The sequence below is a fragment of the Lactuca sativa genome, chromosome 9, assembly GCF_002870075.4.
Source record: "Lactuca sativa cultivar Salinas chromosome 9, Lsat_Salinas_v11, whole genome shotgun sequence".
NCBI classification, from domain to species: Eukaryota; Viridiplantae; Streptophyta; class Magnoliopsida; order Asterales; family Asteraceae; genus Lactuca; species Lactuca sativa.
In genome coordinates this window covers 61,471,740-61,488,655 of record NC_056631.2, presented here as the reverse complement: position 1 = coordinate 61,488,655, position 16,916 = coordinate 61,471,740, and the positions used below count along the sequence as shown (strand labels likewise).

At 35.2% G+C, this 16,916-nt stretch overlaps 2 protein-coding genes and 1 long non-coding RNA gene across 3 annotated transcripts; 2 read left to right on the top strand and 1 right to left on the bottom strand.

Annotated features, from left to right (window-relative positions):
- Positions 1-267: 267 nt before the first annotated feature.
- On the top strand, positions 268-1,095 carry LOC111903057 (uncharacterized). The gene is made up of 3 exons (XM_042898675.1): positions 268-783; positions 871-937; positions 1,088-1,095. The coding sequence occupies exons 1-3, from the start codon at positions 268-270 to the stop codon at positions 1,093-1,095; spliced, it is 591 nt and encodes a 196-aa protein (XP_042754609.1).
- A 20-nt stretch (positions 1,096-1,115) lies between these two features.
- Positions 1,116-1,793, top strand: LOC122196255 (uncharacterized). The gene is made up of 2 exons (XR_006187602.1): positions 1,116-1,431; positions 1,544-1,793. It is a non-coding gene; the product is annotated as an uncharacterized LOC122196255 (long non-coding RNA).
- Positions 1,794-9,235: 7,442 nt separating this feature from the next.
- On the bottom strand, positions 9,236-11,236 carry LOC111903058 (protein phosphatase inhibitor 2). The gene is made up of 8 exons (XM_052767704.1): positions 11,232-11,236; positions 10,867-10,988; positions 10,587-10,778; positions 10,368-10,495; positions 10,032-10,256; positions 9,476-9,508; positions 9,358-9,414; positions 9,236-9,241 (listed from the first exon to the last, which is right to left on the bottom strand). The coding sequence occupies exons 1-8, from the start codon at positions 11,234-11,236 to the stop codon at positions 9,236-9,238; spliced, it is 768 nt and encodes a 255-aa protein (XP_052623664.1).
- Between the last annotated feature and the right edge of the window lie 5,680 nt (positions 11,237-16,916).

Here is a 16,916-nt window from a genome sequence, read left to right as displayed (position 1 = left end):
TTTTGATGTCTTTGTATAACTTTAATGTGTATTATGCTTTCTTCTATAGTCTATACGTTTCAGCTCCAGCGGATCTTGGTCATTTGGTTGGAGGCATGGTGGCAACCTAGAACCATGCATGTTCTGCATAGTAAATTATATGTTTTTCTTGCATAATTCGTTAGTAGATTGCTTTAATTTGTTGTATTTTGAATTGTTGATAAGAGTAGATCAATTTTTTTTATAAACCTACAATTTCCGTGTAAATTGTTAACTTGATCAGATACGATGGGAACCCCTGAAAAACCAGTTCAAGTGAAAGTATTTGTTGACAAAAAGAAGAAAAAGGTGATCTTTGCAGAAGCAGCAGAAGACTTTGTGGACTTACTCTTTAGTTTTTTCACTTTTCCCCTGGGAACAATTGCAAAGCTCTCAAGAAAGCATGCGGACTCAAAGGATGTTAAAGTTGGAAGCTTGACTTCTCTTTATGAAAGTGTTGTGAGTTTAAATGAAAAACATTTCTCTTGTTACAAGGATTGGTTAGTTAATCCAAGAAATTCATCTGCTTCTGTTTGCCAGAAGCTTAAAATAAATCCAGATGACATGAAGCCCATTGCCTCTAATGTCGCTGGTTGTCAGGATTATTATCCGGTGATCGTAAGAAGCATGGCTAATTTCATCATTACTGATGACCTCACTGTTTTACCTGTCATGTTTGATACAAGTATAAAACTTCTTAAGTCTCATGGTATTGAAAACATTAATTTGCTAGAAGAGAGAACAATGTATTTTGGTGTGGAAGAGGTAATGTTCTAGAGTTTTATCTGCATGCATCGAGGTTTTATGATTATTATTGTTCTAGTATTCATTTCTATTTATTAATTATTTCAGTTCCTTAATCTACTCAAGTGGTCATTGTTGACGAATAATACTTTGACAAATCTGGTGTTTGAGGGAGGTAAGCAATGCGCATCATGCCCCATGAACTCTTCATTTAGTAAATCAGATTTGATATCGAACAACTCTAGCCAGACTCAGACATTGAAATTTCTGGTACAAAAATCAAACAAGAAGCTATTGAGAGATTTTTTGTGGAACTACTGTTCAGCTTCCTAACCATCCCGCTGGGTGCTTCTGTATGTTTGACAAAGGATGGTTTATCTTCATTGGGTATAAGTAATTTGCACAATAGTATTTCGTCTTTGGGAGATGGAAAACACTTGAAATCTGATGATTTCAAGACCATGTTGCTTTGCTCAAAGGTTGCACCTCAATATCATCGTGTGACTGATTTACTGCCAATTTACCAAGTAAATACACTCCCAGGTCGTTTCTTTAAGGAACACGCAACATTTTTTTTTTGTTTCAAACGACCTGGAAGTAACAGCCTGTCCATCGATCACCACAATTTCAAAGTTCAACACACTTGGTGTTCCTGTTGGTGAACATGAGGTACTTAATTTAGAAAACGTGAATAATAATGCATTAATTTTGGACAATATTGCTGCATGAACTCTGCATTATCCAAGTAATATAGCATGACTCTCTTTGTTTGATTATGCAGGCACTTCTACTTCTCAAGGCTTCTCTCACCTCAACATCAGCTTTAACTGATTTATTCAATGCTTTTCGGAAGGAACCAAATTAAAGGAAAGCCAACGACTTGAAGCCCTAAGAGAAGTCTGATCTATAGTTTTTGTGTCTGTTTACATGCTTTTCTGATGTTACAACTTGCTTTGCTCTTCTTTGTTAACTTTTGCCTCTCTGTTTGATGGTCACAAGCACTACTAATTAATATTGTAGACTTTTTCTTATCATGGGTGTTTTTTTTTTTCTTTTCTATTTGTGTATGATCGCCGTATGTTAGCTTTTGTTATTTGTTGGTCCTTCTCCTGCTTTTAAAATTTATGGCATTCCCTGGTCTCCTTGTCTTTCATTTCTTTTACGCTGTGTTCCTTAACCAGAAATAGATCTGGGAAGAAAAAAAGAAAAATCTCGTTATTTGATTTTTTTGGAGAGAAAAGGGGTAGATTACGACTACAACTCTTTGGACTTTACCAAATTGCCCACAATTAAGCCGCATTCTACTATAGATATAATAAAATAATATTATTATCGTATCACGTCTTTCACCGTTGCTATCCACTTCCCCAAGTTTCTTCCCGCTACAAGTCTGCACAAATTATACAGGTGCGTATCTACGACCAATGTAATCAAAGATTGATGACGTACGTCCCTAGTTTATTCTTCGATTGGTTATACATAAACAACACAAACTCAAAATTTATTCTACTATCACCTATTTTCCTGTGAAAAAAACGAGTAGATTTTCTAGTTTTTCTATGAGTTTCTTTGCCATATCGGATCAATTACAAAACAAGTTAATAAACTAGGTTTTCTGTTCAGTAAAAAACAGAGATTCACAGAATCCATAGACAAAAGTAACAATCGATTGATTTAGATTGTTAATACGTGACTTACTGGTATTCGAATTATATTTGCAACTTCAACTTCATTCCTTTCTCTTTGATCACTATATTCTCATGTTGTTTTGTGATATCTTTTGACTTATTACAAGTTGAATACTATATAGAATTCATGAGTCACAGCCAATGTAATGAGAAATACCCAACCCTTGTATTTAGCACCCATGTAAAAATCCAACTAAATCACAAAGAAAACAATTAATCTACTACTGTATTGACTGATGACATTGACAAGAAACTGTAATAATAAAACAAGTTTATTGTCACTTGTCAGGGCTAGAAAAGTCATTTTACAATAAATCAGAAAGACAGAAAGTTGAGTTTTTGGTTGCAGTACTGACCTTTTTTTCATATAAAAGTGTAATTTTTTATTACATAATCCGTAAATAGATAATTTCAATTTGAGATATTTTGAATCCTCAATAACGGTCAGTTAGTTTGTGTACAAAGTACAAACCTAACTTTTTTGTGATATATATATATATATATATATATATATATATATATATATATATATATATATATATATATATATATATTGTTAACTTTTTTGTGTACAAAGTACAAGCCTAAGCCATGCTGTTCATGTGCTACAAACTCTACATTGAATAGTAATTCAGATTTGACATCAAGCAACTCTGGCAAGAATCAGACTTTAATGAAATTACTTGTTCAAAAATCAAACAAGAAGATATTATGCGCACAAGTGGAGAATCTTTTTGTGGAAATGCTCTTCAGTTTCCTAACCACCCCATTGGGTGCTGTGATATGTTTAACAAAGGATGATGTTGATGATGATTCAGGTTCATCTGCATCAATGGGTATAAGTAATTTGTACAATAGTATTTCATGTTTGGGAGATGGAAAGTTGTTGAAGTCTGAGGATAATAACAACTTGTTGCTTTGCCCAAAGGTTGCAGCTAATTATTATTGTGTGACTGATTTTCTGCCAATTTACAAAGTAAATACACGCTCAGGTAATTTCCTCAAGCTGGAGCAATCACAATTCATAGTTTCTAATGATTTGGAGATAATAGCCTCTCCATCGATGACTATATTTTCAAAGTTCAACACACTTGGTGTTCCTGTTGGTGATATGGAGATTTTGGAAGTGAGTTTTGGTGAACATGAAGTAATTAATTAGCTAGATTGATCAGAAACATATCAAAAATAGTAAATGCCTTTTTTAAGTAATACTGTAGACAAGGAACTGTATTAATGATACCCTTTGCTTTGCTTGATTGTGCAGGCACTTTTACTTCTCAAGGCTTCTCTCACCTCAACATCAGCTTTAACTCATTTACTCAATGCCTCTAGCTGGAATGCATCTAGGAAGAAACCAAAGCTGGAATCATCAACTTGAAGTCCAAAAAGAATATTTTAGGCATGCTAGACATGAGCTCTTTATTGGTGATAAAATTAAAAATGTTCAATTTTTGTGTTCTGAGTACATATCTTTTGTGTCTGAGTACATAGTTAATTTTGTGTCCAAAATCTCCACCTATTGTATAGAAAAATTGATTTATGTGGTTTCCAATAGGGGAATTGATGGTTAAAGAGTTTGTAAGCTTATACATTACCTATTATTTATGAGTAAGGCAAGTTTTACAAGCAGTATTGATGATCTACATTGAGTACATTCTTATTATTCTTAGTTTTAGGACTTTTATTTTAAGTTGTGGAGACTGATTCATCATTTTGACCCTATAGCCACTAGTTCCTATATCAGATTTGTCAGGTCTATTAGACATTTTTAGGTCAACTTATTAGTATTAATATATTCCTTTGAATTTGTGTAACTTGTAACAAATAGCAATTAGGCAGGAAGGAAAAATCTCTCTCAATCTCTCCCGTGAACATAGTCGATCATCCTGATCGTGTGAACCACATTAAATATTATGTTCTTATTTTCTTTTTGCATTATTACTTTGTTTATGAAATCGTCTATCAAGATTGTTGAAGTGCTTAAACCTAACATTTTAAGCATTGCTATGTGGATGGTGTTAGAAAGTTCATGTCAACACAAGTTTAAAATAGGGAAAATGACATATAGACCCTATAATGTTTTTAGGATCTATCCTTTTAGTCATTTAACTTATTTTTTGGCCTAATAAGGAAACCAAGTAGGGGAACCTGTTTATTTAGCCATTTTCACCTCTTTTCCCCGGTTTTATTGACAAAACTTGGGGCCCACCTCTCTCTCTCTCTCTCTACCCAAAAGGACTTTTCATCTTCTTCATCTCTTAATCAAAATTTCACATCCAATCATAAACAAACATACATTTGCACACCTACTCTCGCTCTCTCCATATTTTTGGGTTATCCAAAACGCAGTGCTCAACAAACAATCAAAAGAAAACCCATAAATCCAATTTTATAATCGATTTATGTAAGTGTATATGAAGGTTTGGTTCTGGAAATTGATATCTATATGTTCATCCCCAAATATCGATTTTTATGTGTATGTTTTCGTTTCTGAAAACGATATGTGTATGTGTTTATGAATATGAAATTGTTTCAAAAAGTTACATGTATGTGTGAGTTAGAAATCGCTCCTTCTTCCTCTGGTCACTCACTGACCCTCGCTCGCCCTTTGGTATCATGTGATTTGTATGTGTTCGTAATGTTTTTTTGCAAAATCAAATCAAGATTTAGAGAGAAGGCGGAGAGGCACTGTTTACGTGAATAAGAAAGAGGAAAGAAAGGTGGGTGGCTGTCGGCTCTAAGAAATTGGAGCTTCAAGATTAAAGAAATTACTCTGTTCTTATTTCTGGGCTAGCAAACATGCACATAAGATTGGACGTAATTGTGGATATAACTTCAAGGAACGTGTTACTCAATGAACATACAAACCCCACAAAGACAGATGTGGGTTATCAAGATTGTTGATAAACATAGCCAATCTTCATGCCGGAGAAGGTGATTGGGTACGACTAGATAAGTAGAAGCAGTCATGTGGCTATTAGATGGTCGGTGAGGTTCACCGGAGACGACAAATGGTAGTCAATGATTAAACAAAAAACTCAATCTCCTTATTTGTTGATATGATGCTAGTTACAACAGGAGTACACGACCTCTATTTGCAGGTGGGTTTCAGAGAGAGAGAGAGAGAGAGAGAGAGAGAGAGAGAGAGAGAGAGAGAGAGAGAGAGAGTATGAGAAAATTCAAAGTCAATGTAAGAAAATTGGTCAACAAATGTCATTGTGTTAAAGAAGTAACCGGCTGACCCTTTCACTTTGGTCAAAAGGATGTAATCCACCCGACAAAAACAACTTTGTGCCCTCATAAGGCCACAAAAATTATTTAGGGTCTAAAAGGATAAACCCTATAAAGTTCGTAGGGCATTTATGTCATTTTCCCTTTAAAATATTATATTTGCTAGTAAGTTCATATTTTTGTATGAGTGCGACCTATTTTTGCCACATGGCCATCAAGGAATGCATTAAAGTATATGTTCTACTTTCTTTTTAAAGATGGAATGACTGTATATTCTGAATTTTAGTAAAGTTTTAACGCCATAGTAGCAACAGTCTTGGAAGTTCAAGCCTAATAAGGAATTTGTGTACATGGTGAAGTGATAATCAATCTTTGATATCAAATTAGATCGTTTGAGACACTTTTCATGGTTAGTATTTGATCCTTATAGTCTCTCCGGATAATCCATTCAGATGCAACTTCAAGTTTAGACACTAAGGTAGTGTTTGTTTTTTGTTTTCAGATCTACATAGCCTCTTCTGTCTGCGCCGTGCAGACCACGCACAGACATTACCCTTCGCAGACTGTTTGTTTTTTTGAAGACCGCAAACCTAAAAATGTCTGCGCGCCCTCTTCTTGGCGCAGATGTGGACCAGAGTCTTCTTACATCTTCAGACATCTTCTAGCCTAAAAAAAACATATATATCTTTATTTTTTTTAAGTTTTTTTTTTAATTTATGTTTTTCCAACTTTATTAATGATAAACAATTTGAAAAAAAAATTACAAAACTAAAAAAAAACGTTCGACGATACAAACATGATATTTTTGACAAATTTGTAAATACAAATTTATTACAATAATCGTCGTTGAAGTTGTTTATATAAATATGAAAAAAAATCATAATATAATCTTATATTTTTTTTTGCCAAATTTTGTAAAATATTATTTAATACTGTATCGTCAATTTCTCTAGAAAATATTTATGGTACGTTTTTAATAGATTTAATTGAAAAAATCGAAGTTTATTTCCGTTCATTTATATATCAAATTCTTTAATTACTAATTATAATGTTTAGTTATAACTTCGCAACCAAAGTTGTTCGTTTTTATCAAATATATACGTTAATTCATACTATTTTTATTTTTATTTTTTATACAATAATACATAAAAGTTGATCTAGATTCGATAATTATTTATAACAAAATCATAAAAATATTAAAAAATCACTTTGAAGTTTAAAAAAATCAGTTTATTTATATTTCAATTTATTTTAGTAGTCCACAGATGTTAAAAAAACAAACATTCTTCTTTTTTCAGACTGCAGACGTTTGGTCCACCACTTCTACTGCAGAGGTCTACAGATGTGATCCGTAGACTGCATATATTTTGCCTCAGAAAAAACAAACAACACCTAAGAGCATCTCCAGTAGTTAACATATCCTATGACTTAAAAAAATTGTCAACACATCATTCCATTAACTTTAACCTCTAAATAAATAACATCTCCAATGGTTAACTTCTTCCGATAGCTTTTTTTTTTATATATAAATTTAACTAATCTATCCTTATCTATCTAAAATTTGCTATAAAACTCCCTTGTTTAATTAGTTGGGTTTAAAACATATATTATATATTAAATGTCACAAACAAACAAAAATATAAATATAACTATGTTAGGCTTTTATTTTATATACATAAAATACGAAGAAAAAAAATTAATGTCATAATTATAAAAACAAAAAATGATTCAAAATACTATATAATTGATATAAAAGTTTTATTTTATAAATGAATTGTCATTAAATATTTAATAGGAATAATTAATTAGTAAATATATAACAAACATTTACAACTAAAACATAATTAAGGGGTAAATTGCAATATGATTAAAGAATTAGGGGGTAAATGTATTAAACATGAAAGTTTATCAACTACTCAATATATATTGAGCGGTCAATAGAAAAAGAAAAAGCAAACAAACTAATTACTCCAATGGTAATAAGTGATCATCTAAAAAAAAAATACACTATAAAAAAGCTCCCATTGGAGATGCTCTAATCATGATTTTAATCACTAAATTTTATAAGGCTTATATGGTTCTTATAGATTGTTAGAGATTAAATTTATACTTATATTAGGTATAAATACAAGTGGTTCAATATAGTTGGATATGAATTAAAATAGTGGTAACAGGACGGTTAGTAGTAGTTTTAAACATTGTCAATTAGAGGACTTACGCCTCATGTTTAGGTGTAAGGACATACATCTCAATTTTCATGTTTAGAACATGTGCTTCAATAATTGTTACACCTATGTTTTGACAAGTTGTGTCACCTTAGTAGTTGGTGCTACCATGCCTTAGCTGCGAGCATTTGGTAGTTGCAGTTCTCCATAATCATTTAGGTTTTGGCATGACGCCTCAGAAATTTCAATAGTTTCCAACTGCACAACTCCTTGAACACCACAGCAACAGGTCCAATCAGCCATCGAGCTGGAATACCCAGGGTTTGTTGGCCTGGTGCCTCAACCGAACCGCTCTTCCCGAGACTTCTTGTCTACGGCTTACTGCCCGCCCGCACTGGTATCTTGGCCTACAAAACAAAACAGGTTCGCCTCAACCCCTTACCACCATATGTCGACATATAAACAATAAAGGATTAAGTAGGCACAAAATACATGCAAACATCAATCATACAGCTCACTACCGCCTACTAGTCCCCTCTCAGCACACTATCCTAGTACCAGCTAACCTCCATGAAATGCGTAACCATAAGTAACCAGAGGTGAGATAGCCACCCAAACAGATGATCCTACTCTAGAGCCATAACCAAACAAGGAACATGCAAGAAAGCCTAGACCAAGAGTTTTTAGGCTATCCTACGTGACTACATACAACCCCTAGGGCACTCCACTATATGATAACTAGCAAGTACAGGTAGACATACATATCTATAGATGACTACCGCCACTACTAGAAAAACAGCCTTTTACGTCGTAAAAGGCTCAGACGACGCGCAAATGCGCGTCAAGGAAGGCCCTGTCATAAAGAGAGACGACGCGCATTTACGACGCTCATTTACGACGCGCAATTACGACGCGCGTTTACGAGACATAATGCGTATCAAGGAAGGCCCTGTCATAAAGAAAGACGACACGCATTCACGTGTCGTAACCTTACGACGCGCGTGTTAATGACACACAATGTGTATCAAGAAAGCCCCTGTCAAGAAAGGTCATGTCATAAATGAAGATGACACACATTTTTGCGTATCGTAAGTTTAAATATTTAAAAATATATATATTTATATATTTATTAATTTTTAAATTAAATTTGCATTTAATGTGTCATAATAGAAATAAAATACCATATACAAAAAAAATACAATCCATTGAATAAACTTTAATGTCATACAATTCTAGTTCTTATAATATATAAATTTGCATTCATCTAATCTACTCTATGTTTCATACTAACAATTGAAATGAAGAATACAACACTTGCATTTTCAGCATCTTATCTCTTTCGGCTTGAGCTTTCTTTTCCACTTCTAACTCGAGAGCTATTCGCTTTCATCAACCCTGTAAACACAACACAAAATCACTTGTCATTTTCATTTACTTTCCAATTTCCGTTGTGTGTTTTCCTATTTCCTTAGTTTGTGTACAATGGAGTAAGCAAGTGTGTATTGAAGCACCTTCCATGTAATAGTACCCCCTTGACCAATACTAATATCAGAACATAAAGCACCTTTCTGCACAAAAAACAACAATAAGTCAACAAAGAGTCAACATTATTTAAAATACTATATGAACCTTCTCAAGTGATGCACATGGACCAAGAATCCCCTGAATTACAATTTACAATTTACAACAAAAACACGAACTGATTGAGTCAACTTTAACATATGACATATCAATGTGTTAAGGATTGAAGAGATTAAATCAAACCTTACTTTGATGACAAACCCAATTCAGTGTCACCCGATTGGAAAACACGCAAATATATCTCGTCTCATTTCACCTCCAAAATCAACAAAATATCCATGGTTTGGACTTAAAAACATGGGAATACAAAAATACAAATAATATTTAATAACATTGTCCCAAATATAAAACAAAAAAAAGAATTAATATTTGTTGAAGCCTACTCACTTTGGGCCAAACGTAATGTGACAATTGAGTAAAAAAGATCGTAATAGAGTGAGCCCACTTTTATATATTTGTGTCAACTGACATTGATCAAATAGCCACTCATATATGATAACATACCAATATATGATAATATGATATGCTATAATGTCGACTCACTTTTACCTTTTACCTTTTACCGATTACCATACTAAAAGTCATACACCCCACCCATGCAAACCTGTAAACACCCGAGTTCACCACCAACAGGTAACAAAATACCATAAATACCCCTCGTGACAACACGTAAGGGAAACACAGAGCTGTTAGTATCTTCATCACAATCAAGATCACAATCTCCCGCAGCATCCAAACTCCCTGCAGCCGAGAGAACCCGTTTTCTCCTACCCTCTCGAATTTCATATGTGAATTGCATTCTGATGTACAGAATAAGCTCATCAGATAACTTAATAATGATTTTATAAATAAATCCAATAAGATCAGAAATAAAGAACATGTTTGCATGTCCTTATCTTTTGTAGTGCATACTGATGTTTATATCTCCCACACCATCAACAGTGGATTGCTTTTCATCATCCTTTTTCATTGATTCCTTCTTCTGTAACTCTTTCACTTTGCGATATTCATCATAGTGCGACTTTCTTTTCTCCCTAAAGCTTCTTGCACTCTTCCCACCTTCATCATCTAAACCCTCATCATATCATCAGTTTAATTTTAATTTTTTTTTGGAATAAAAGAAAAGCAAAAGGGTGAAGATGAAGGAAGTAGGAAGAACCTAGATCATGATCCATGACATCTGCTTCATCTTCATCATCTGAAGATGTCCATCCAGAATGGGATTTACTGTTGCTACTAGAAGATGCCATCTCATTCAGTGCTGAACGAATTGCATCAGCATTCAGTCTGATGTTGATGTTATCATCTCCTTCAAGGAAACTATCAGAGCCCCCAATAGGAGATAAAGATCCTACAACAAGTCAACAACACTTGAATTAATTTACATAACAAATTAATAATTAATTTAAATTTAATGGAATGTGGGATATGTATAATACCATCAGTATCATGCATCATAGGATGATATGGAGTTTTGGGTTCTGTGATTTTTTGTCTTACATGTTTATTTGCTTCAATTTCACCAAGGTTGGCTTCATCCCATCTAAAACCTCTCCTACGGCTTTTTAAACAACAATAAAAAAATATTAATATTATTGTAGTATGGGTGTACTTATACGTCATAGAACAGGAAAAATAATTATATTTCTAAAACCAATATTTTCCAAACAAAAAACAAACAACTTCATTACAGGAAAAGATAACAACCAACACAAAGGAATATATATATATATATATATATATATATATATATATATATATATATATATATATATATATATATATATGCTTATGTCAAATTTACCTCATGTCTATTGTACTTAAGCTTCTGAAGTGTAAGATTGAAACAGAGTTGTCTTACAGGAAAAGATAACAACCAACACAAAGGCTCTTGCATCTTTTTCAGCATGTAATGAGGGGATGATTTAACCTAATATATGAATCTCATCTTTCACAACAGTTAATTCCCTTTCACAACAGGTAATTTGGGGAGGGGCCCATGGGCCTGGTGTATTGGGCCCTCACGTGGGCCCCATGGCATTCGATTCCTTCCAGACATTTTGTTATACCTGTAAAAAGAAACTGTATATGTCATGAAAAGAGATTGATACTTATTTATATTTAAGCTAAGAAGACACAAGAACTTATTTATTTATGTGGACAGATGATGCACTAGATTTGTCAGGTTTTATTTCATGTTTTAACATCCTCACCATAAGCTAATCAATTACTCAATATTGATGTCTATTTCTTTCTATAACAGCACACATCAGCCCATTGTATGAACTATTTAAACAACTGTAGCCTCTAAACCTCTTTCATTATCTGATCACACATTAGTGAACCTATGAAAACCTGTGATGGTATATGGTCAAATAGCACAATCAAATATCAATATTAAGCCAAAGCACTATGGGTAAAGAGAATTCCAGCAACTCAAGACATGATTTCTTAATTTTAAACTCCACCAAAAACAAATGATCAAAAGATTTTACGTACAAAACATATAGCAGTTTTTGCAATAAAACTGTAGCTTACCTGAGTGGATAAAGAGCAAGAGTGGGGCTGAATAACACGCAAAATAAAACCCTAAAATAAACATAAAAACATAGATTTTTGAGATGAGAAATAAAAATGAGAAAAGACGACTAACGAAATCTTTGAAGATAATGAAAGCGATTCTCAGACTCCTAATCTTTCACCGCCATTGTCGTTTTCCAGCTGTCATTGACGACGAATTCCTTAGGCATCGATTATACGTGATTTCCCCAAAGAACTCCCTCGATCTCAAGGGTTGGACCCTGGTAGGAGACATCACTTTTTCTATATTCTTAATCGGTTCATCTTTCCTTTCTGAACACTGATTATGGTATGAATGAAACTATTGAAGCCAAGTTCATGTAAAATTTGAGGTTCTTTTGTAAAGAATATGACTGAAAGTATTGAATCGGTTCATTCTGTGTGTTGTTTATTAGTAATCATGGGAAGATGGTCGAGGAGTGTTAGGTTTAGAGAGAGATATAGAGAAAGAGAGCTTGTAGAGTAAGGCTGGGAGATTTTTGTTTAGAGAAAGAAAGGTCATGGGTGATTGCGAGCTAAACGCGTTAATAATGTCAATAGATATATAGATATATAGGTGATTGCGAGCTAAACGCGTTAATAATGTGAAGTAATTCATCATGAACAACAAATACTTCAATTTGAGAAACGTATATTAGTATTGGAAACTAGAAACTGGATCTGATAAAGCGAGGGAGGATGCAGCTTATGTTCTGTGGAAATTATGTTGTCACAGTGAAGATATCTATGCATGTGTTGAAAGTGCTGAAGCAATTCCTGTTTTCGTATGGTTCTTGAAAACTGGTGGAACAAAGGGACAAGAAGCCTCAAGGATGGCACTAAGAAAGCTTATACGCATGGCAGATGCTGCCACTATTAATCAGCTACTAGCTATGCTTTGGAGGGACACCCCAAAATCAAAAGCCCACAAAATTGAAGTACTAGGTCATGTGTTTACCATGGCATCACATTATGACCTTGTTCAAAAAGGATTAGATGCTTATAAAGGGTTGAGATCGCTTGTTCAGATTCTTAATTCTTCAAATGAGGAAACACAGGAACATGTAGCTTCTGTCTTGGCTGATCTCTTCAGCATTCGTCAAGATATATGTGATAGTCTTGAAACTGATGAGGTTGTGCATCCTTGATGAAGCTTTTAACAAGCAACACTCAAATTATTGCCACTCAATCAGCTCGGGCCTTGGGTGCTTTGTCCAAGAACAAAATCTCTTATATTGTAGAAGGGGATGTGAAGCCTCTGATCAAATTAGCCAAAACATCATCTTCCATTGATGCTGCAGAGACTGCTGTATCTGCATTAGCCAAAGTGAAGCGACTCCTCCTGCCAACTAAGATTTCCGGTAGTACCAATGATGGCAAGAAAATTGCCAAAACCGATGATTTCACCTAATCAAACATATTGTGTATTTCTTTTTCATCCCCTTTCCCGTTTCCATGTGTCTTTGTTCCTAGTTAACCCTAGTCGATTATTTCACCTAATCACACATCATCGATTGTTAGTTTCACCAAATATCGGAAGTTTGTTCCTTCGATCGTAAATGAAATAGAGAGAAATTAAGCCGGAAAGAAAAAGAGATTTAGCAAAGCTAGGGTTCTTATAGAAGAACGAAAACATTGAGAAGTTAGAATCAAGAAAAACATACCTTAATAAGACATAGGGCTTGTAAATTTGAGCAATAGAAGCAATGACCTTAAGGTCACCGGACCTAATGTTGCTGGCAAGGGCAGGCGAGGTGAGATTGCCGGAGATGAGGGGCTCCATCGGCTGGGTGACGCTGGAAAGCGTTGGACGGTGGGGCGGGGCTAGACGGAGGTCAGAGGTGGGAGGCGCCAACACCAAGAGAAACGTCGGAGGTGGGAGAAGCTGTCGACGTCGAGAACTGAGAAGAAGAGAAAGGGTTTGTCAAAGTGAGAAGGAGAGAAAGGGAAGTTGAAGAGAGAACGAGCAGTATAGGAGGGAATAATCGGGGCAAGTTCTTGAAAAAGCCCTAGCTACGAGGGAAATTAAAGTGGAGGGAGAAAAAAAAGGAAGGCGGGGATTTTAAGTTTTTGGGATTTCATTTTCCCCAGATGGAACGCGCGCGTTCTATTAAAATTTATAAAGCGACAGTCGTAGACGACACGCAAGTGCCCTCCGTGTTTTTTTTTTTTTTTTTTTTTTTTTTTTTTTTTTTTGTTTAGACACTAATTTTAGGGCACGCAAAAATGCGCGTCTGAAATCCTTTAAAATTTGGAAGATATGACATTATTTTTTACACACTCACCTTTGCGTATCATTAATTACTGCGTGTCATGGTTCGCGCGTCGTAAAAGGCTATTTTTCTACTAGTGCGCATAGTAACATCCTATATACCAGGATACAGATCTAACAGTGTAACACTCTAAAATTTCAAATAAATTTTTCATTTTAAAACCTCACAAAACACAGTTTCACATTTCTCAAAATAACATTTATTAGGTGTTCAAAACACAAGATAACAAAATGTTTGACAATATCCCATAATCCTCAAAAAAATATCTCTAGCTGGTGTGTACAATCATGCCGGCGCCTTCCCGCGATCCTGAGAGTTATCTGAAACACATTTCACACAACACTGTAAGCACGAAGCTTAGTGAGTTCCCCAAAATACCATACACAAATAATTAGCCTCTCATGGCTATATCTCAATAAGGACCCTCCAGTCATGTGTCTCCGTGAGGACCCACCGGTCTTACAGCTCGGGTTAGACCCTCCGGTCCTGTATCTCAGTAAGGATCCTCCGCTCACAGTTCAGTTTGGACCCTCCGGTCCTAACTCAATAAGGCACATAATAATATATAACATAAATCACAGAGACATAATGCATAATATATCACATAACTCAGTATAAGCATATAAGACCCTCCAGTCGATAACTCAAATAAGACCCTCCGGTCATACAATATTACCACTCAGGTAAGTATGGTGAGAAGACTCACCTCGTAGGTAGAACAAGAATGTATCGTAGTCAGTGGTAGGTCTAGACTCCGCCTACATATATCATAATCATCTCTAATTAATAATTTATAATAACAACTCCAAGATGTTAAACTAACTCCTTTTTCCTCGGAAAGGGTGAAAGACCATTTTACCCCTCCATGGTCTCCTAAGTCCATACTTGACCAAACCCTAAAACTCAATAGAAGTTAACTCTCAAGTCAACAATCCATGTTGACCCAACTCGTCGAGTGCATCTATGCGACTCGTCGAGTTCCTTCGTCTCTCTGAAGAATAGGGAAAATCCAACTCAACTCGCCGACTTGTCTCACCAACTCGCCGAGTTCTTAACGCATCCAGATTATCAGGGAAAACCATAATCAAATCGTGGAGTTGGCTCACCAGATCGTCGAGTCCCTTCAAGCTATTCTCTCATTCAGGTGTCTTTAAGCAAGATTCAGGCCCCAACCTCTAGATCTAGCCTTCTAATGCTGAAATACCATGTAAAGCTGCAAGCTTTACATCCATGCATGGCATCTAGGGCTAAGTTTTCCAAACCAAAGCTCAACAAAGGGGTTTAAGGCATGGAAATTGGCCAAAGCTTGATAAAGCTTGCATCTTTAGGCCTAAGGGACCTAATATTGTCCAAATCTGAAGCCTCATCTTCAAGGCATGCTCAAACAACTAAATGACTCAAAAGAAGGTAAATACGGCCATAAGCTCCCTAATGGAGAGATCTAACAAACAAGTGGTCAAGGTAATAGCTTTTTACCTCCAAAAGGTAGCTAACGCTGAAAGAATTTTGGATCCAAGGACTCCTTCTCGTTCCAAGCCTTTTGCTCCTCAAGCTCTTCAAAGAATGCACTAAAACACACATTTTTAGCCTTTCTCTCTCTCTCTCTCTCTCCATCTCTCTCTCCCTCTCTCAGATTATAATAACTCGATTAGGGTTTCTCTCAAGGTGTTAAAGTGATAAGGGAGGAGGGGTAAAGGACTTAAGGTCCTTTAAATAGGATGCAAACCTTGTAAATTAGAGTTTTCACACCTAGCTCCTACTCGTCGATTTGGGTCCTCCTACTCGTCGAGTTGACTCTAAAAACCACGCGGCTATCTCAATCTCTACTCGACGAGTTGGGGCCTCCAACTCGTCGAGTTGCCCTGCCAAAATGAATATAAAACAATTTAAATTTGTACCTGGGAGTCTAGATGTTACAAACAGATCACTACAACATAGTAGCATCCTATATACCAGGATACAGATCTAACAAATCACTACAACATAGCAACATCCTATATACAAGTATATAGATCTAACAGATCATTATAGCATAGCAACATCCTATATACCAGGATACAAATCTAACAGATCACTACAACATAACAACATCCTATATATCAGGATACAAATCTAATAGGTCACTACATCATATCAACATACTAAATACCAACAATCCAAGGAATACATAACTGTTATATACATAGAGTGAAATAGACACCCGAATAGGTGATCCTACTCTATAGCCACAACTAAACAAGGAATGGGCAAGAAAGCCTAGATCAAGAGTCCTCAATCTATCCTACATGACTATATATAGTCCCTATGGCATCCTTATACTAAAAGATAACAAAAACTAGTGGGCCGACATTGGTGCCTTCGACCCATGGGTATAATGAGGCAAAACTCAACTAAAATGAAGAAACCCGAAAAACTGAGACGTGTTTCTCTTTTTGCACCGCATGCTCCCGCGAATCCGCTAATCACCGAAACCAAGTAAAACCTTAATCAACAGTCCAAAACTCTCAATTTTGACCTAAAGTCAAACTTGGTCAAAAGTCAATGGTCAACGAAAGTCAACAAAGTCAAATTCCATAGCAGTTGCATACGCCCAACATACGTGACCTGATCTTATTTCTCCATTAAGTGCTTGACCACTTAAGACCTTTTGTCCAGAG

What these genes read in the sequence shown, in the direction of transcription:
- LOC111903057 (XM_042898675.1), top strand. Translation starts at nt 268, where the DNA reads ATGGGAACCCCTGAAAAACCAGTTCAAGTGAAAGTATTTGTTGACAAA. An exon ending in TGTATTTTGGTGTGGAAGAG is followed by an intron (nt 784 to 870) that starts GTAATGTTCTAG and finishes TAATTATTTCAG; the next exon opens with TTCCTTAATCTACTCAAGTG.
- LOC111903058 (XM_052767704.1), bottom strand. An exon ending in TATGATGCATGATACTGATG is followed by an intron (nt 10,779 to 10,866) that starts GTATTATACATA and finishes GACTTGTTGTAG; the next exon opens with GATCTTTATCTCCTATTGGG. An exon ending in TGTCATGGATCATGATCTAG is followed by an intron (nt 10,496 to 10,586) that starts GTTCTTCCTACT and finishes ATGAGGGTTTAG; the next exon opens with ATGATGAAGGTGGGAAGAGT.